The 22,141-nt window shown below is 42.7% G+C and overlaps 1 protein-coding gene across 4 annotated transcripts in view; it reads right to left on the reverse strand.

Moving 5' to 3' along the window:
* The window catches only part of ADCY4 (adenylate cyclase 4), a 95,913-nt gene that overhangs the window by 28,863 nt on the left and 44,909 nt on the right, over positions 1-22,141 (reverse strand). For all 4 annotated transcript variants that reach the window (XM_034411465.3, XM_034411464.3, XM_087891767.1 and 1 more), the window contains exons 8-15: positions 20,554-20,681; positions 17,998-18,156; positions 14,116-14,245; positions 8,067-8,249; positions 5,607-5,638; positions 4,186-4,272; positions 1,465-1,534; positions 606-703 (exon numbers count right to left, since the gene is read on the reverse strand). In XM_034411465.3, coding sequence (XP_034267356.2) covers positions 606-703; positions 1,465-1,534; positions 4,186-4,272; positions 5,607-5,638; positions 8,067-8,249; positions 14,116-14,245; positions 17,998-18,156; positions 20,554-20,681 — 887 coding nt within the window. The remainder of the gene's footprint in view (positions 1-605; positions 704-1,464; positions 1,535-4,185; positions 4,273-5,606; positions 5,639-8,066; positions 8,250-14,115; positions 14,246-17,997; positions 18,157-20,553; positions 20,682-22,141) is intronic.

A 22,141-nucleotide genomic window follows, 5' to 3' on the forward strand; every position in this document is an offset into this window, starting at 1 on the left:
GCTTTGGCTTTAGAGTTGCACTTCTAAGTACGCCTGCTGCTTAGCACGCATACATTTTAAGAAGAGTATTCAGGGGTAGGATTCAGCTGATTCGGACTGGTTCGGGCAAACCAGATATTAATTTTAATCTGGTTTGCTGAATCGGTTGTTGCAAGGACTGGCTGACTCCACCCACCCCGCCCCACTCCTATGAGAGTCTCCATGCAGCTCATTTTGGATGCCAGGTAAGTGCAGGGCCCAAGTGAAGGCTCTGAGAGGGCGAAAAATGGGCCTACTGGAAGTACCGGAAGTCCAAAAACTGGCCCATTTCTGGCCTCTGGAGGGTCCTCCAGAGCCCAGGGGATGCCATTTTCGCCCTCCCAGAGGCTCGAGAAAAGCCTCCAGAGCCTGGGGAGGGTGAAAACACCCCCCTGTGGTACAGGAGGCCAAATGCGCCACGCTCACCATGGCCATGCCCACCCAGCAACCGGGCAGAGAACCAGTTGCTAAAATTTCTGAATCCCACCCCTGAGAGTATTCATATCTCAACTTGTAGAATCACCCCTAGTTTGGGCCGGTCCTGTCTGGATTAACTACCCCTCCCCTATCACTCAATCCCTCCTTACTTATAAACGACAAGGATCTGGATGAGAAAGTTGGAAACGAAGACCAGGAAGCTGCAGGCCGTATAGTAATTAAAAGATGGTAATGGTGAAAGCCGGTACTGGGGGGAAAAAAAAAAAGAGGAAAATTGAGAAAAATTATACAGGTGGTCCTCGATTTACGACCACCATGGCGCCCAAAATTTATGTTGCTAAGTGAGGAATTTGTTAAGTGAGTTTCGCCACATTTTATGACCTTTCTTGCCACATTTGTTAAGCCAATTGCTGCAGTTCTTAAATGAGTAACACCGTCGTTAAATGAATCTGGTTTCCCCATCGACTTTACTTGTCAGAAGGTTACAAAAAGGGGATCGCGTGACTCCGGGATGCTGCAACCATCATAAATATGAACCAGTTGTCAAGCATCTGAACAGAAATCATGCTGCAACGTTCGTAAGTGTGAAAAACGATCATAAGTCACATTTGTCAGTGCCGTTGTAACTTCAAACAGTCACTAAATGAACTGTTGTAAGTCGAGGACTACTTCTAATCAGCAAATAGAAACATTGGTTCTAGATTACTGGGAGAAATGCCTTTTGGGGTAGAATCTCTTCCCTCTGCCAGATTATTTATTAGGTGTTAATTCTTGTTTAGCTTAGGCTTCTCAATCAACATTTTAAACCATGGTTAATACTGATTTATTCATTTATATTAGCTTGATTGATATAAATCTAAACGAAGTGTTATAATAATCTCCAGCCAATATTGTACAAAACACCACTGTATCAAAATAATATAATGTATTTTGCTTCTTGTATAAGAATATAATAAAATGTCTTTTTTAAAGGAAGAAATAATCGCACTCCAGTTTTTTATAGTTTACCTCCTTCTCCAGAGATTCCTGCTTGAAGTACAATGTGATGCAGTTGAAGTCTTCAGATTTCTTCCATTGCCTACACAAAAGAGAACAAACACATCATGAATTGCCATGACAACATCCATCCATCCATCCATCCACCCACCCACCCACCCACCCATCCATCCATCCATCCATCCATCCATCCATCCATCCATTCATTCAAATTCTATAGCTGCCCAACTCAACCAAGTGACTCTGGGCAACGTACAAGTCTAAAATTTTAAAATAATTACAAGTAGTCCTCGAATTACAACTGTTCATTTAGTGACCATTCAAAGTTACAACAGCACTGAAAAAAGTGACTGGTGGCCATTTTTCACACTTAACAACGGTTGTGGCATCCCTACAATCTCATGATCAAAATTCAAACAATTGGCAACACTTGGCAATTGCAACTCAGCAATTTATGATGGCTGCAGTGTCCTGGGGTCATGTGATCACCTTTTGCGTGACAAGCAAAGTCAATGGGGAAACCAGATTCACTTAACAACTGTGTTACTAACTGAACAACTGCAGTGATTCACTTAACAACTGTGGCAAGAAAGGTCATAAAATGGGCAAAATTCATTTAATAACTGTCTCGCTTAGCAATGGAAACTTTGGGCTCAATTGTGGTGATAACAAAGACAGTCAAACAATAAAAAACATTAATATTTATTTATTCAATTTCTATAGTCTCCTTATCAAATTTGTTGTATTTTGTTCCAGAATGGGACAATTTGCCATGGCCAACTCACCACACCCAACTCATTGTGGCCAACTCAGCATGGCCAGCTCACTAAACTAACTCACCCTGGCCAACATGTCAGAGGACAATTCAACAAATATAAAAGTTAAATTAATTTCAGTCGACCCGTGGCCAATAATAATAAAATAAATAAAGTCAATTCAGAAATACAAGTTATAATAATTTAGATGAAAATGTGGTCACCAATAGTAAAAGTAATTGAATGGAACAATTAAAATAGCATTGAATTGTTCAGCAGTGAGTTGTCCTACAGCAAATTGGTCATGGCAAATTATCCCCGGTAAGTTGGCCATGGTGAATTGGCAAGTTGTCCCATGGTGAGTTGGCTGCAATGAGTTGTCCTAGACCTTCTTGCTCTATTAAATCTCCTTCAGTCTAATTAAGGAATGCTTGCTTTCTCTGTTCCTTCAAAGAAGAAGAGAATTCCTGTGGAATTTTCACAGGTGGTAGACTATGGCATTATTGTGGGTTTTTTTAATGCCAAGATGGCTAAAGAATATACATTTGCAAAGGTCCCCTCTGATTACATGCTCCTTATTCTGGAAGCCTCCTGGGCTTCTCATACTTCCATTTGATTTCTAGTTTCTAGTAGTGGAACATTTATCATTGCAAAAAATAAGTCCTACCCTTGAGGTTAGGACAGGGTGTCAAACTTGATTTCTTCGAGGGCCAAATCAGCATTGGGGAGATGGGAAGGATACCTCCTGCGGCACCCTGCCAGCCAAAATGGGGAGCAGGGGACTGTGGGCCGGCAGAGTGCTGCAGAAGGCCATCCAGGCTGAAAATGGGGTGCATGAGGGATCACGCCAGGGGTGAAATCTACTTACCTTCCCTACCGATTCAGAAGTGCATGCCCCACGCGCATCACGTACATCCGCAGACCCTCTGTACATGCGCAAACTCTTCTGTGCATGAGCAGAGGGTAAAAACCAGGTTACTTCCTGGTTAAAACCAGGAAGTAACGACGATCAGGCAGATGGGCAGAGTCTCGCGCTACCATTGCTACCGGTTCTCCGAACCACCCATCACCCATCACTACCTGTTCGGTCGAACCGGTCCGAACTGGTAGCATTTCACCCCTGGGTCAAGCCCAGCCCCCCGCACCCCTGTTCTGCCTGCCAGAGGCAATGCGGGCCAGTCCTTTGCTATTTCCAGGCCAGCCCTGCAGGCCAGATTTAAGGACCCCTGGTTTAGGACATCTTCCTTACCCTGAAAAAAAATCAGAGAAATGGGCCATCCCATTTCTCTGCCTACAAATAAAGTTTAGAATTTTGAGAAGACCTTTCTACTGAGTATTGTTCCACTTTCTTTCAACAATAGGACACTTCTTGATGTCCCAACTCACTCATATTTCAAGTGTATTAAAGCCACAGTGTAACAAGACAAAAATGTCACACCCACAGATCAACTGTCACTTTCTTGAGGTTTGCCCTTCACTGTATTTGTCCCTCCCTGTTTCTTCATCCCTGTTTACTAAAGATAATCTTTGATTGTTTTAAAACTGGGCCTTGCCAAGAAAGCAAACAAGCACATGAGACTTTCTATCTCCAGTTTTGATGTTTTTGGAGATTCGTTGTCTGAAAGTTAGCACAATCATTGTTAGAACTTTGGTTCCCTCTCCAAAATGTTTTGAGGTTAAAGCACAGAGGGGGAAATATCAGCAATTGCAACGATAAGGGGATTAGGAAATGTGCAGTGCCACATCACGAGGGAAACTCCACCTCTTACAAACTACCACACAAAGTTGAAAGAGTGGAGCTTGTATCATGGAACACAATGTCTTTCAGGACTACTTGTTCTGGAGAGGACACCCTCTGTTGGGAAGTTGAGACATTTTTCATCTCGAAGGACCTCTTAGGAGGATCTTTCCTCTGATCTTATTTCACCCCAACCAAACCAACATCTTGATTGCCTTTTTCATTGACCCCAAAACGCACTTCTGGGAATTCAGTTGTTCAATCAGTTGGAAGAACTTCTCGTCCACACCTTCCAAGTCTTCATCTGGACTTCTGGGGGCACGGCACCTGAAATCCAAGGTGGAGAAGAAGAAAAAACTAGGCCACTTAAGAGAATTTAATGCAAAAAAGGTGCAAGAGGTAAATTTCTTCATACTGAGTTTCTGAATAGGATGAATCCTTCTGAATTTGATATGTATCCCTGTATTTCATTTGACAAGAAAGAAGTGAATTGTCTCACATACAGACATACATGTACAAACACACACACACATTGTATACACATCTGATTGAAGGATGGAAGGCTGAGTCAACCTTGAGCCTGGTGAGATCTGAACTGTCAAATTGAAGGCAGCCAGCAGTCAGTAGAAGTAGCCTGCAATACTGCATTCTAACCACTGTGCCACCATGGCTGATCTAACAGTTACACAAGGATTGCAGATGGAAGAACATAGATTCCACCTTAAAACAAACTTAGCACAGTTAGCTTGTCTATCAAGATGTTGGGCACTAAACTTTCTTTAAAAAAATATTTATTTTGAGTCTTCTGCGCTGTTGAGTTAGGTAAACATGGAGTATCCTGCCAATTTCTAAACCTTGCAAGATACCTGCTATCCAGAGGTGGTATTAGCAGGTTTTGACTGAGAACCAGTAGCGGAAATTTTGAGTAGTTTGGAGAATCGGTAAATACCACCTCTGACTGGCCCTGCCCCCATCTATTCTCTGCCTCCCGAGTTCCAGCTGATCAGGAGGAAATGGGGATTTTGCAGTAACCTTCCCCTGGATTGGGGTGGGAATGGAGATTTTACAATATCCTTCCCCTGGAGTGGGGAGGGAATGGAGATTTTACAGTATCTTTCCCCTGTAGTGGGATGGGAATGGAGATTTTACAGTATTCTTCCCCTGGAGTGGGGTGGGAATAGAGATTTTACAGTACCCTTGCCCTGTCATGCCCACCAAGCCACACCCACCAAGCCGTGCCACGTGAACCAAGCCACGCCCACAGAACCGGTAGTAAAAAAAATGAATCCCACTGTTATCAATTCTACAAAACCTTTATAATTAGTACACATTCTCCATTGTGTCATTGTTAGATTAACATCTCTGGTCTTGCTAGCTTTTACATCTCTAGAATCTACAGATTGCTAGTATCAATACTAATACCAATACAAATGAAAAGAGTCTGATTTCATAAGATTTCATAAGATTTCTTCCATTTCTTTTTTTTAAGAAAACTATTTGGTCACATCCATTTTTTTATTTCACTCTACAAACCAATCTTCTCTAACTTGATGTCTTTCAGATGTATTGCATTAGGAAGAGAAGTTTATTTGTGATTATACAATCTATCCAGAAGGCATCAGGTTGGAGAAGTCTGGCTTAAACCCAATACTTCTTCTTACCGTTCCATGGTCAAAGATCCCAAAGAGATATCCTGCAAGAAGATAGAAAAGGGGACGTAATGCATTATATACATTCTTCACTTATAATAACATAAAAACAGAGTTAACAGTTGGGTATATTAGATATAACAATTAGATATTTTTAGATATTTTTAACTGTAAATTGATTTTAGTTGGGGTGTTTTAAATTTATTGGGCCAAAATTTGTTTAATTCTTTTAAAAATTTTAAATTTTGTATGTGATGTTTTTATTCTTGGCTATTCACCGCCCTGAGTCCAGCAGGAGAAGGGTGTTATAAAAATTTAATAAAATAAATATATGTCAGATTAATAACTTGGAAAATATTGCTTCATTTCTATTCAATAGAAATGTTCAATATTATAAGGATTAGCTATAATTGTCTTGTTTCTGAAGAGGTAATTTAGGTACTAGAACATACTGTTTGGACCTATTCTAACAGTACAATATTTTTGGCTTAACATCAACAAAAATTGAGTACAAATTTTAATTTATAGTAATGGATTGCTTATCTTTCTTGTTTTGTCAACATCTGAATTAAGGGTATTTTTGGGGGGGGTCAAATGGGCGAGGAAAAAGACTTTTGAGCAATATGGTCATGAATTCCTTGATTGACTGGAGTTATTTGTCTTATAATAACAGTTTTCAGTCATCTTTCTTTCTTTTGTCCTCCCCCGTTTTTTATAAAATTTCTAAAATTCTCAATTTAGCCTCAATATTTTGGATTTTGCTCATAATTATTATTTGTAATTGATATATAAATCACAGGTTTTGTACATTATGCAATGCACTAATTTCATATATGTATATGTGAATATGTATATATGTGTGCATATATATATATACGCACAATATATGTTACTGCAAAAGACCCCTCACATAAGCCTGATGATGGCTGATGAGATTCTGTCAAAAAGTCGCTTCTACCCTTTTAGGGATATGTTCACAATTACACGGGAAGAAACCCGAAATATTAACTGTACGTACACACACACACACACACACACACACACACACACACACACACATATGATTATGCTATGCATTCAGTCGTATCCAACTCGATTATTCTGTGGGCTAGGTCTCTCCACATCTTTTGATCTTGCACTGTTCCTTCAAGTTTTTCTATGCTATGGTGTCCTATATACCACTTCACAGTGCTTTACAGCCCTCTCTAAGCAATTTACGGCATCAGCATATTGCCCCCCAAAATCTGGGTTCTCATTTTACCAACCTCGGAAGGATGGAAGGCTGAGTCAACCTTTATCCGGTGAGAATCGAACTGCCGAACTGCAGACAGCTGGCAGGCAGCAGAAGTAGCATGCAGTACTGCATTCTAACCACTACACCACCATGGCTCAAATAATTGGACAGACATATTTGTGTTGGTTGTTTGGCTTGGAGGTATGAGTTTAAAGTAGTTTTTAGTTTCAAATCTCAATGTAAGCTATTTTGGAAGAAAACTGTACCTCAGCCAGGGAGCCATCGAATTGTCGAACAACTGGCAGCTGGCAGTCAGCAGAAGTAGCTTGCAATACTGCATTCTAATCATTGTGCCCCCATGGCTGTTTTACCACTAATTCTTCCCAACATAATTGCTTTTCCAGTTAATTCTCCCGCATGACATCGCCAAAACAAATGAGATGCAATTTTGTGATTTTTTTTTTATCCTTCCAGTGACATGTGCTCCAATCCTTCCTTGTGGGTCATCTTTGCTATCCAAATATATGTGTATCCAAGAGTGTAACTACAATGTGAAATAATCTGAAATTCGCAGATATTGTGCCAATCCTATCATGCTATAGAGCCGTGATGGCAAACCTATGGCACGCGTGCCACAGGTGGCACACGGAGCCATATCAGTGAGCACGTGAGCATTGCCCTAACTCAGCTCCAGCATGCATGTGCACACCAGCCAGCTGATTTTCGGGCCTTCCGGGCCCGTCGGAAGTCAGGAAACAGGCTGTTTCTGGCCTCCGGAGGGCCTCGGGGGTGGGGGGGAAGAGGCTATTTTTGCTCTCCCCAGACTCCTAGAAAGGCTCTGGAGCCTGGGTAGAGCTGTAAAAATGGGCCTTCGGGTCCTACTGGAAGTTGGCAAATGGGCTGTTTCTGGCCTCTGGAGGGCCTCTGGGGAATGGGAAGGCTGTTTTTGCCCTCCCCAGGCTCCAAGAAAGCCTCTGGAGCCTGGCGAGGGTGAAAAACGGGCCTACTGGACCCACCATGCCATTGCATACCAAAAGTGGGGGGAGCATGGGTGGATCACGAGCGCATGTATGGGGGGGCGCATTGAATTATGGGTCCGGGCATGCGTGCGCGTGACATCCCCCCACTCCCCTCATTTTTGGCACGCAACAGCAAAAAGGTTAGCCATCACTGCTATAGAGAATGGAACAATGATCAGGTTAGATAGCCAAAAGAATTGTTTCTCCTGCTAAACATACCGAATGGTTATTCCGAACAAATCCTGCTGGCTCTGCTGGCAGATTGTCCAAAGGTTTGAGGTTGGCAAAGGGTTTGGCAGCTCCCCATGATTCCAGGTAGCGAGTCATCCGGACAGAGGCCCTCATCATGAAGCTCTCACCTGGCGCAGGTGAGAGAATGTCACAAGAGCTTTCTTCTTCAGCCTAAACATCAAAGAAACCAGAAATGCAAGGAAGGCTCATGAGTTGCAAATCTCACCCTGTTAGCAAAAAAGTATCTACTCCCAGTTTTGAATGGATTTTTGTGTGGTATAGTCATGCAGAAGAAGGGCTCATTATAGCACTGAGATTAAGGATTTTGTGAGGATTTTGTGCAATTCCTGCATGATAAAGTCACTCAGATTCAGGAAGGCTTGGACTCCGACTGGGTGAGTCCAGGGGAGGAGACGAGGGTAGGTCTTGAGAATATTATCTGGGAGGAGTTTGATCCTGTGGCTCCCGAGGATGTGGACAGGGTTCTGGGTAGGATTAGTGCCACCACATGTTTATTGGACCCATATCCCTCCTGGTTGGTATTGGCCTCCCGGGAGGTTACACGAGGCTGGCTCCAGGGTGCTTCTCTGAGTGAGGGTGCCTTTCCCGCTGCCTTGAAAGAGGCGGTAGTGAGGCCCCTCCTCAAGAAGCCTTCCCTGGACCCGGCTGAATTAGCCAACTACCGTCCGGTCCCCAACCTTCGTTTTGTGGTGAAGGTTGTTGAGAGTGTGGTGGCACGACAACTGCCCGGGCACCTGGATGAAGCTATCTAGCTGGACCCATACCAGTCAGGCTTCAGGCAGGGGTACAGCACAGAAACGGCATTGGTCGCATTGGTGGATGATCTCTGGAGGGCTCGGGACAGGGGTTGCTCCTCTGTCCTGGTCCTGTTGGATCTCTCAGTAGCTTTTGATACCATCGACCATGTATCATGCTGCAGCGGTTGAGGGGGTTAGGAATAGGGGGAACCGTTTTGCGGTGGTTCTCCTCCTTCCTCTCCGACTGCTCGCAGTTCATGTTGACAGGGGGGCAGAGGACTTCGAGGCGCCTTGCATGGGGAGTGCCACAGGGGTCAGTCCTCTCGCCCCTTCTGTTCAACATTTATGTGAAGCCGCTGGGTGAGATCATCCGTGGTTTTGGGGTGAGAGTCCATCTGTACGCTGATGATACTCAGCTGTACATCTCCACCCCAGATCACCCCAATGATGCCCTTGATGTGATGTCCCGCTGCCTGGAGGCCGTGCGGGTCTGGATGGGTAGAAATAGGCTCAGACTCAACCCCTCCAAGACCGAGTGGCTGTGGTTCCCGGCATCGCGATATAGTCAGCTGGTGCCATCACTGACTATTGGGGGTGAGTCTTTAACCCCACAGAGAGGGCCTGCAATCTGGGCATCCTCCTGGATGCACAGCTGTCTTTAGAAGAACATATGACAGCTGTGGCCAGGGGGGCTTTTTATCAGGTTCACTTGATCCGCCAGTTGCGGCCCTTTCTGGACCGCGATGCTTGCGCACAGTCACTCATGCCCTTGTCACCTCCCGACTGGACTACTGCAATGCTCTCTACATGGGGCTCCCCTTGAAAAGCACCCAGAGGCTCCAACTGGTCCAGAATGCGGCCGCGCGGGTGGTTATGGGCGCAACTCGTTGTGCCCACGTGACACCCCCTCCTGCATGAGCTGCACTGGCTCCCAGTGGTCTTCCGGGTGCGATTCAAGGTGTTGGTTACCACCTTTAAAGCGCTCCATGGCATTGGACCTGGATACCTTCGAGACCGTCTTCTGCCACCAGTAGTCTCCCACCGGCCAGTTTGCTCCCACAGAGAGGGTCTCCTCAGGGTGCCATCGGCCAAATTATGTCGGCTGGTGACACCCAGGGGGAGGGCCTTCTCTGTGGGAGCCCCTGCCCTTTGGAATGATCTGCCCCCAGAAATTCGTAAAATCTCTGATCTCCGTGTATTTCGCTGTGCCCTCAAAACCATGTTGTTCCGCCAGGCTGGGCTATCAATGTAAAGATTTTAACTGGTTTTAAATGGGATTTTAAATTTGGGGTTTTATAAATTGGGCCTAATATTTAATAATTTTAATTATTTTTTTAAATTTTGTCTGTCCTTGTGTTTTTAATTAGGCTGTACACCGCCCTGAGTCCTTCGGGAGAAGGGCGGTATAGAAATAAAATAAATAAATAAATTAATTAATTAATTAATTAATTAATACAATTTCCCAAGAACCTCATCTGTTGCAAAATAAAAAGATTTCCTTATGACTGACCCAGAGCTCAATATGGTATCAGAATACTTCCATGCAGAATCTCCCAACAAGGTTGCATATATGCCTAAGCAGTGGGTTGGACTAGAACTGTGATGGCGAACCTATGGTACCACCTGTGGGATGCATAACCATATCAGTGGGCATGCGACCTCAGCTCTGGCGCACGCTGATTTTTGGGCCTTCTGGGCCCACCAGAAATAGGGAAACAGGCTGTTTCCTGCCTCCGGAGAGCCGTGGTGGGGTGGGGAAGGCCCATTTTTCTCTCTCCCCAGCCTCCAGTGCCTTTCTAGGAGCCTGGGGAGGGCAAAAACACCCTTCCCCACCCTCCCGGAGGCCCTCTGGAGGCTAGAAATGGTCAGTTTGCCAACTTCTGGTCCCACTGGTCCCACAGGAAGTTGGCAAATGGGCCATTTCTGGCCTCCAGAGGGCCTCCAGGGGGGTGGAGAAGGCCATTTCTGCCCTCCCCAAACTCCTAGAAATCCTCTGGAGGCTGGGGAGAGGAAAAAACAGGCCTACCATGCCTTCGCATGCCAGGAGCGAGGAGAGCATGGGGGGGTTGCGCGCATGTGCGGGGGCAGGGCACATAGAATTTTGGGTGTGGGCACCCCAAGGGTGAAATGCTTCCAGTTAGGACCGGATTGCCCGATCCGGTAGCGATGGCGGCGGGTGGTTTGCCCCCCCCCATGCCCAGCTGAGCCACAGGATCATCAGAGGCTTTTTTTAAAAAACTTTTAAAAGCATTTTTTCTACAACCTCTTCCGACGAAAAAATGCTTTTAAAAATAAAAAAAAAGTCTCTGATGATTGCGCGGCTCATCAGATCTGGTGGGCTGATGATCGTGGGATCATCAGAGGCTTTTCAAAGCATTTTTTTCTGCAACCTCTTGGCTGAAGAGGTGGTAAAAAAATGCTTTGAAAAGTCTCTGACGATCCCAGCTGAATTGCCTGATCGGCAGAGGCTTTTCAAAGCATTAGAAAAAATGCTTTGAAAAGTTAAAAAAAAAAAAAGTTGGCCACACCCACCCAGTCACATTACCCCCCACCAAGTCACGCCCACAGAACTGGTAGTAACAAATTTTACATTTCACTCCTGGGGCACCCCCCTCCCCCACTCCTGGCACACGATGGCAAAAAGTTTAGCTATCATTGGATTAGAAGATTTCCAAGGTCCCTTCCAACTTTATTATTCTATATTCTACGTAAGGTCAAATCATTTTTTGCATTTAATACAGATAATCCTCGACCACAATTGAGCCCAACATTTCTCTTGTTAGTGAGTTTTGCCCCATTTTACGACCTTTCTTGCCACCGTTGTTAAGTGAATCACTGCCATTGATAAATTAGTAACCTGGTTGTTAAGTGAATCTGACTTCCCCATCTATCTAGTTTGTCAAAAAGTCTCAAAAGGGGATCACATGACCTTGGGACACAGCAACAGTCATAATTATGAACCAGTTGCCAAGCGTCTGAATTTTGATCACATGATCAAAAGGGATGCTACAAAGATCGTAACTGTGAAAAATGGTCATAAGTCATTTTTTTCAGTGCCGTTGTAACTTCAAACAGTCACTATTTGAACTATGGTAAGTCGAGGACTATCTGTATTTCTCTGGGATGTTAGGATGAGATTGTCCCACCACCTATTGCCCAATTATTTTACTCAAGAATAATTGTGTGATTTTTAGAAAATTCTTACGTTACAATCTCCAGCGTCCCTCATCACCTAACTGGGGCTTGTGGGATTTGAAGTTTAATAACATCTGGTCTCTAGAGGCCAATTTGGAAATTGCAGGGTTTGGAATAGCAATTGAATCTCAGAGTTATAATCCATAATAAAAATTGTGGTTTGTTGTAGATTCAGCCCTTACTGTGCTTAAAAGAAGATGCAGATATTAGGAAAATATTCAACCCTATTGATAAAAACAACTTCCTGTACAAGTAGGAACTTGAATTTGACATTGGTTCCATCTAGCCACTATGCAGATCTCTTAACATTGAGTATCTTCCAATTATGACTTCTTGGAAAAACCAGAAAGGTGACATCCTCTATATACAGGTAGTCCTTGAGTTATGATCACAATTGGGCACAAAATTTATGTTGCTATGCAAGACAGTTGTTAAGTGAATGTTGTCCCATGTTATGACCTTTCTTGTCACTGTTAAGCGAATCACTGCAGTTGTTAAGTGATTTATGCGGTCATTAAGCGGATCTCGCTTCTCCCTTTGACTTTGCTTGTCAGAAGCCAACTGGGAAAGTTGCAGATGGAGATCACACAATCCCAATGTAGAAAGTTAGCACCCACCCACCCACCCCTCCTAGAAGAATGAAGTATTTTGAGAAATATTAAAAAGGCAGTATATTATATTTCCCTGGATGAGAAATGGAGAAACATGCTCTTGGAAAGCAGCCCCCACCTTCCTTAATAGCCCACAACAGATGTCAGCACTTAAGAGATAAAGAGATAGTTAGCTCTATTCATAAGTAAAATACTGCAGGCAGAAATCCATTCAAGACAAGATATTTTGGAACAAAGGCAGAATGGTGGGATTAGACCTCACTCAAGATCCAAACCAGGACAAAGCCATTAAGCCATAATAGGAATGGCCCAACACGCTCTTCATTGCATCAGCAGGCCAAGCTTCAACCAAGCTTGGCTCAGACAACCTACACAGCCAACTATGACCCCTACAACAGCCAATAGAATACATGGTCTTGCACAGGAACAGGAAGTTCAAGTTCAAAGCCCAAGAGAAGGTATAAATACCCCCCAATCTCAACTCCATGTGGTCAGCTGCCTAGAACACATGTTTAGGAATTATAACAGAATAGAATAGAATAACAGACTTGGAAGGGACCTTGGAGGTCTTCTAGTCCAAACCCCTGCTTAGGCAGGAAACCCTACACCACTTCAGACAAATGGTTATCCAACATCTTCTTAAAAATTTCCAGTGTTGGAGCATTCACAACTTCTGGAGGCAAGTTGTTCCACTGATTAATGATTCTAACTATCAGGAAATTTCTCTTTACTTCTAAGTTGCTTCTCTCCTTGATTAGTTTCCACCCATTGCTTCTTGTCCTGCTCTCAGGTGCTTTGGAGAATAGCTTGACTCCCTCTTCTTTGGGGCAGCCCCTGAGATATTGGAACACTGCTATCATGTCTCCCCTAGTCCTTCTCTTCATTAAACTAGACATACCCAGTTCCTGCAACCATTCTTCATATGTTTTAGTCTCCAGTCCCCTAATCATCTTTGTTGCTCTTCTCTGCACTCTCTAGAGTCTCAATATCTTTTTTACATTGTGGCGACCAAAACTGAATGCAGTGTTCCATGTGTGGCCTTACCAAGGCATTACAGAGTGGTTTTAGCATTTCACATGATCTTGATTCTATCCCTCTGTTTATGCAGCCTTATGCAGCCATGTGGTTCTGCTTCATTAAACCATCTTTCCAATTAGCCTCCATGTTTCCAGTGTCTTTCTCCTGGCTTGGAACTGAACCAGATGGATATTTCTTCCAACACCAGGATAGTGCAACTATCATAAACACAAGCCTGTTGCCAAGTGTTTGGATTTCGATCACATGACCATGGGGGGGATACTGCAACAGGCATGTGAAAAATGGTCACACTTTTCAATGCCACTTCAAACAGTCACTAAACGAATGGTTGTAAATTGAGAACTACCTGTACGAACCATGCACCTGTCAAACACATTGTAAATGATCATCACATAGAATGAATCTACTGCATAAAATTGTTTGAAAGCTCCTTACTCTGGGATCAACAACTAAGAAAGTCTTAATGCGGTTCTCCCTCAAGTAAGAGTCTCGCACACAGCAAACTTCCTCCACGGTGTACATTCCACCCAGGTGTGACAAGGTAGCTTCTGTGATGTGAACTCTCCTGAAAGAGAAATGTTGTAGTAATGAGACCACAAATTACTGTCCACTGTACAGAATCCATTTTTTCAATGAAGGTCAAATCCAAAATAGATTATTAATGTGGATCACTAGACCTCTGAATTAGGTCCATCCAGTTCAGAAAGTTAATTTATCCAGTAGAATAAAATAATATATAATCATCTGGTCAGTGTAAAAAGGTAAAGATAAAGGTTCCCCTCGCACATATGTGCTAGTCGTTCCTGACTCTAGGGGGCGGTGCTCATCTCCGTTTCAAAACCGAAGAGCCAGTGCTGTCCGAAGACGTCTCCGTGGTCATGTGGTCGGCATGATTAAATGCCAAAGGCGCACGGAATGTTGTTATCTTCCCGTCAAAAGTGGTCCCTATTTTTCTACTTCATTTTTTATGTGCTTTCAAACTGCTTCTGTTGGCAGAAGCTGGGACAAGTCATGGGAGCTCACTGTGTTATGCGGCACTAGGGATTCGAATCACTGAACTGCCGACCTTTCGATCAACAAGCTCAGCATCTTAGCCATTGAGCCACCACATCCAGTGTGGTGATGGCCAATTCAAGATTCAATCCAAACCAATGGTCCACACTGGGAAACTGATTAAATCTAGAGATCCAGTTGGATCAGTTTCAAATCTGCTTGCCAAATAAAATCTCTGTGAGATCGAATGACCTTCAAGGTTCCTTCCAACTCTTGTTATTATGTTCGGTTGCACCTATATTTTATGTATTTTGCTAGTGCTATATTTCTCTTTTCTCCGCTTGAGGGCAGCACTGCCCATATATTTCAATCAAATTCTGAGAAAACCAGAGGAGAGTTCTTAGTCATTTTGCTAGATTGGCTTTAAGCAAAGGCACAAATACTTTTGAAATAAGACAAAAAAAAAAAAAAGCTTATTTTATTGGAACAGTGATGGTGAAATAAGCAAAGGGAATAAAGTAGCCAACTTTTAATCTGATCAATATTTTTGAATTCTGAGGGGAAAAAAATCAATCCTTGCAGATACTAAATCTGGCCATTTAATTATTTACTCCAGAATCAGATGACTCCAACTCTCTCGGTTGTATCCAGAGGTGAGCTTCAAAAATTTTAGCTCTCTGCCCAGTTGATGGGTGGGCGTGGCCATGTTGGATGTGGCCTAGTCGACCTCCTGCACCACAGTGGGGGGGCACTTTTTCCCTCCCCGGGCTCCGGAGGCTTTCCTCGAGCCTCCGGGAGAGCAAAAACGGCCTCCCCAGGCTCCGGAGGCCCTCTGGAGGCCAGAAACAGGCCATTTCTGGCCTTTCCGAACTTCTGGTAGGTCTGGGTTCTTCGCCCTCCCCGAGCCTCCGTGCATGCCCTGCACTTACCTGCATCCAAAAAGGGGCCGCGTGGGGACTCCTGGGAGGGCTGGAGCAGGGTGGGAGCGGCCAGCCAAGAGTGGGATTTGGGAGTTCTCCAAACTGCACAGAATCTTAGCTAGAGGTTCTCCCGAACCTCTGCAAACCCCCAGCAACCCACCTCTGATTGTATCTATCTTCACTGTCTTTCATCAGGACCATTTTATTTATTTATTTTATTTATTTGTTTAGACTTATATGTCGCCCTTTCTCTCAGAGGACTCAGGGTGGCTCACATTAATAAAACAGAAGAATAAAACAAAAACTCTGGGTTAAAAGTTACCATAAAATCCCTAAAATCAATTAAAATCCATTTAAAAAACCCCTATCAGTCCAGGCCGGCCAGGCGAAATAGCCATGTTTTTAGTTCGCGGCAAAAACAGCAAAGGTCAGGGGCCATCCAGAGCTCCAGGGAGAGCTGATTCCAGAGGGTAGGTACGCCCACAGAGAAGGCCCGCTCCGTAGGGGTTGTCAGCCGACACTGTCTGGCCAATGGCACCCCGAGTAGGCCCTCTCTGTGGGAACGCACCGGGCGATGGGGAGCTGTTGCTGGCCGCAGAAGGTCCACCAAATACCCCGGTCCTAAGCCATGTAGGGCTTTATAGGTAATCACCAGCACCTTGAATCTCACACGGAGGGCAACCGCTAATTAATTTTACTACCACCAACCCTGATATGAATGGAGATGAATGGAGATGGTAGTTACATCTCTATCTCACCTTTTTTGGGGAAGCACCAAGACTGTAAAAAAACAACCCATTTTTCATTTTATTCCCAGCACAATCTGCTCCTTCTCCTTTGGTTATCTCACAAAACAATCTCACAAAGGAGCACCTCACTTCCCCACTTCAAGCCAGTTATTTCAGGGACCCCCTGAGAGAAAATTCATCCAAGGAGTAGGGTGAAGTTGTTTGGGTTCCGATGTATTAGGAAGGATAGAGCAGATGAAGACAGTTTCCAGCTCTTGGTATTCTCTGGGGAGGCTCCTTTCTGTTCCCCATGTGATTTGTGATTGTGGTGACATGCAGATAAGAACACATAGATATATCTGCCGATCAGTATAAACCTGAGGACCTCATGGCAATGAGGCAGAACGCAATTAATGTTGTTAGTTGCTGGGCAAAATCTGATTAATTTATACATATTTTAATCTTGTATTTTATATTTTATATTTGATGTCATGTAGTATGCCTTACTTTAATTATGATGCTTCTTACACAAATAAACAAACAAGCTCTTGGTATCTAGGAAAAGGCCAGGATTGGTCCTTTTAGCCCAAGGTGGGGTCAACTTTCCAAAAAAAATGTCCATAGAAATAATGTGTTGGAGAAGGAATTCTTCCATAGGAAAACTCTCCAAAACAATCACACCTTGCAGAGTGGATTGGACTGTGGGCCTAAGAAACTGGATGGATACATGAAACCAGAATTGTTCATTTTAGCACCACTAACAGTGATGCTAAGGAGACGCATGGCTCAGTGGCTAAGACACTGAGCTTGTCTATCAAAAGGCCAGCAGTTCAGCGGTTTGAACCCCTAGTGCCACGTAACGGGGTGAGTTCCTGTTAGTTGTCCCAGCTTCTGCCAACCTAGCAGTTCGAAAGCACATAAAAAATACAAGTAGAAAAATAGGGACCAGCTTTGGTGGGAAGGTAACAGCGTTCCATCCGCCTTTGGTGTTTAGTTATGCTGGCCACATGACCATGGAGACGTCTTTGGACAGTGCTGACTCTTTGGCTTTGAAACGGAGATGATCACTGCCCCCTAGAGTCGGGAACGACTAGCACATATGTGTGAGGTGAACCTTTACCTAACAATGATGCTAAATTGGCTTTTCCCTGTTTACTAGCAACACTTTCTTCTTCCTCAGGAAAAAGCATAAAAACAGTCTAGTTGCCTTTTGAAAAAGTACCTTTGAGACAACTAGGACCTGGATGACTGGGAATCTCCACAGACCACAATCAAAATAGTTAATAGTTTTTAACTTCTATATGTATTTGTATTTATTATGGCTGTTCACCGCCCTGAATCCTTCGGGAGTAGGGCGGTATATAAATATGAAAAATAAATAAATAAATAAATAAAAGCACATAAACTTAATTGGAATGTTCACTGCAATTTGTTTCCATGTAATTGGCATCCAATAGAAATCACAGTGATTGTCTGTGTATCGTAAGATACAGTGCACAATGTGTGTTATTCGCATAGTGACCCCATCGTGTTGTGGGGTCACTTGCCCCCTTTTCCCCTCCCCCACAGATTCCTGAATCTGAGTCACTAAAGCCCCACATTCAAAGCTAAACCAAAGACATAAACACCTTCTGTGATATTTGGGAGCACACAGCTCACCCTCTGATTCCTCTCACCCTGGCACGCCTCCTGCCTCCATGTGATTGGCTAATGTCACATCATCAGACCAGACATCATATTGCCACTTTTGAAGACCAATCACCCCACACAGGACATTTCCCGAATGGACTCCAACTCTCATATTGATGTCTACTCCGGTGGCATCACGCAGCTTCCTGAGGGGAAAAAAATGGAACATAGTGTTGATCTATTTCATTAAGCAATCTGAGCCAAGTTTCTAAAAAGTTTATATATCCATGCCTCATTAGATAACAGCACCCAGCCAATGCAGGCTGATATCCAAAAAACTAAGCAGAGTTGGAAGTCATAGTTGAAAATCTTAGCTGTGGAGGGTAAACTCCATTCATAGAAAATAAATTCAGAGTAGGACAATGGCAAACTACTTCTGTATGAAGAGAAGAGGAGAGGAGAGGAGAGGAGAGGAGAGGAGAGGAGAGGAGAGAAGAGAGATTAGAACAGAACAGAACAGAACAGAACAGAACAGAACAGAACAGAACAGAACAGACCTCGTTATTGGCCACGTGTGATTGGACACAAAGGAATTTGTCTCCAGTGCATAAGCTCACAGTGTGCATATAAACAGCAAGTAATAGGTCATAGATCATAATCATAGTTATAAGCATTAATCATAAATTACAAACAACAATTATTATTAATTATTACTGTTACAGGTACCGTATTTTTTGGAGTATAAGAAGCATTGGAGTATAAGACACACCTTAATTTTTGGGGAGGAAAATAAGAAAAAATCTGATTGGCAGGTGGATCTGCCTCCTGGAATACCCCCAATCAGCTGTTCCCAGAGATGAATTTTAGCAACAGGTTCCTTGGTTGTGAGCTCTGTGCCTTGCTTTTTTTTTTTTTTTGCTTTTTTTTCTGCCTCTGAAACTTCTGAAACTCTGTTTCAGAAAAAACTTTGTTTTCTGCCTCTGAAAGCCTCCAAAACAGCTTCAGAAAAAAAGCCTCTGAAGCTCTGTTTTTTTCTGTTCAGAAAAAAAGCCTCTGTTTCTGAAGCTTCATTTCTGATGCTTTTTTTCAGCTTCTGAAACCTCTGTTTGAGAAGCTGAGCAGGGCTACATTCGGATGCACCCAGATTTTTACCCTCTTTTTTGAGGAAAAAAGTGTGTCTTATACTCCAAAAAATACAGTAGTCAGTCCTTGTCTTACAACAGTTCGTTTAGTGACTGCTTGAAGTTACAATGAAAGTTACACTGAAAAAAAAGCTGACTTATGACCATTTTTCACACTTACGACCGTTGCAGCATCCCCATGGTCACGTGATCAAAATTCAGATTGGTAACCGACTCATATTATTTGACAGTTGCAGAATCCTGGCATCACACAATCAACTTTTGTGACCCTCTGATCAGCAAAGCTATTATAGGGAAGCCAGATTCACTTTAAAATCATGTTGTTACCTTAGCAACTGCCTTGCTTAGGATCATAAAGTTTGGGCTCAATTGTGGCCGTAAGTCAAGGACTACCTGTATATAAAAACATGGAATTGGCGGTGACATCATCATCCCTGACTCAAAGGAAATTTTTATCTAGATCTTGTGGGGTTTTTTTCCCTCCCTCAAACTTGGCAACATTAAGCTACGTGAACTTCCCAGCATGCCAACTGGGGAATTCCGGGAGTTGAAGTCCACAGATCATAAAGTTGCTATGAAAAACATTGATCTAATTAATAAGTAGTCAGGAAAGTAGATAGAGACAGAGATACAGCATTCTGCAAGTATTAGCAGCAACAAGAACCAATGGAATGATGACATACAATTTTCTATATCCCTGCTTGGAAACAGAAAGTCTTCAGTAAGTTATAACAACATGAACAGTAGTGGCCAAAATTTCCCAAAAGGCCCCAAAAGCCTTTTGGGAAATGTGTATTTTTGAGGTTTGATGGCTAATAACACTTTTTTTTGGGGGGGGGAGTTTCAAGATAATCATATTCCACTGCTGGAATGGCCTGGGAATAGCCCAGACCTTCTTACTAATTCTTCTAATATCACTCCCAGCGCAACCTTCCAAAGTATTTTTGTCTAATTAAAAATAACTACAATATCTCCAACTTAATTTATGGTGGGGTGGACAGTGGTGAAATTCAATTTTTTTTTTACTATCGGTTCTGTGGACGTGGCTTGATGGGCGTGTCGTGGTTTGGTGGGCATGGTTTGGTGGGTGTGGCAGGAGAAGGATACTGCAAACTCTCCATTCCCACCCCACTCCGCAAAATCTCCATTCCCACCCCACTCCAGGGGAAGAATACTGCAAAATCCCCATTCCTTCCTCACTCCTGGGGGAAAGATATTGCAAAATCTCCATTCCCACCCCACTCTGGGACCAGCCAGAAGTGGTATTTGCCAGTTCTCCGAACTACTCAAAATTTCTACTACCGGTTCTCCAGAACCTGTCAGAACCTGCTGGATTTCACCCCTGGGTGGAGATTTCAAGCTGAGTCTCCCCAATACCAAAGGTCTTTTGCTAGACCAATAGAGCTACCTTTTCTCCTTCCTAGAAGTAGCATTACCAATATGAGAAGTTCTCATACTCACTTGATGGACCGACACATGTCAAGTCCCATCTTGACGCAGTTCAGAGCATGGTTCGGCAAAGATACAGGTAATCCAGACACACAATAGTAGCAATCCCCTAAGAACTTGATCCTCATGCATTCATTATCCTAGGGGGGAAAACAGAAATATAATTCCATTCTATAGCCACCATTTTGGTCAGCTAAATAAGAGGAATATTCAGTTTTGGTTTATAGACCACTCAGGGTAGCAAACAAATTTTCAGAATGAAAATAGAATCTAAGAAGATAAAGCACATATTAAAATTAATCATATTCTAGCCATAAAGACCGTTAAGAATGACAGATTTGCAGATTTTCCTAAACTTTGAGAGAATGGAGGCCCAGTAAAGCTTTAGAAGAAGATCCCAAAGGTGCTTTTTTCAGGAGGCAACTGGACTTTCTTGCTTTTTTCTTTTGAAGACATTTCACTTCCCCTCCAAGAAGCTACTTCAACTCTGACAGGATAGCGGGAAATGGAAGGATTGATATTTCTTGCAGACAGCTGGTCATCTGTATCTTTTCAGAGGGTCGTTGAAGCACTTGGAAGTTTATCTGTGTCCTCAGTAGTGCTTCTGGTTCATGTAGTCTGCAACTTTAGGAGAAGGTCATTTCTGTGATGGATTTCTGACAGTGAGGAGAACTACAGAACAGCCTCTCTTGCAGTTCTTAATGATCGGACAGGTTCATAACATGAGAGATGATTCTTTAATGAATCCCAAACCGCTTAAAAAGTCAATATTTAAAAAGATAATGATGTATATTGTTTATTGTAAAATGGAACAGCAGATGAAATATGAAATGGTAATTTGGTTCAATTATGAAAATAATTGAAATTAAGAGACAAAATTGAAATGTTAAAAAGGGTGATGGGGATTTTGAAAAAATACGTTGTAAATGATGAAACAAAATAATTAATTGATGCTATAATAAGAAATTAGGAATTAAGGGCAAGATAGTGATATTGCTTATTATGTAATAAGAAGAGATTAAGATAAAATGTGGAAGGTCAATTGAGTTAAAGGGTTTCAATGTAAGAATTGAATAAGATGAAGTACATTGTTTAGAGCCAAAAAGTGTGATGGGGATTTTGAGAAACATACTTTATAAATGGAGAAATAAAATTATTAATTGAAGCAAAGTTAAGAAATTAGAATTTGGAGGGTGGATGGTGATATTGTTTATATATTATGTATTAGGAAGAGATTAAGATAAAAAAGTAGGGGAAAAGAATATTATGGCAGAAATTGAAATATGTAAATTGTATTTGGAAAAAACAAAAAGGAAGATTGGAATAGAGTATAAAAATTAATAATTAACTATGTTATAAATTGTATAAGATGTGACCCGGTCAATACTCTGTTCATAAAATATGTATGTTAAAGAAAAATTTAATAAAACTTGTTTTTTTTAAAAAAGTCAATATTTGAAATAGTGCTGTGGAAACACTGGCATTCAGCACAGAATTCACAATGCCGGCACTTACTTACTTACTTACTTACTTACTTACTTACTTACTTACTTACTTACTTACTTACTTTTACTTATTTATTTGTTTGATTGCCACCCAA

Source organism: Pantherophis guttatus, chromosome 4 (genome assembly GCF_059756535.1).
Source record: "Pantherophis guttatus breed Tessera chromosome 4, ASM5975653v1, whole genome shotgun sequence".
Taxonomy (NCBI): Eukaryota; Metazoa; Chordata; class Lepidosauria; order Squamata; family Colubridae; genus Pantherophis; species Pantherophis guttatus.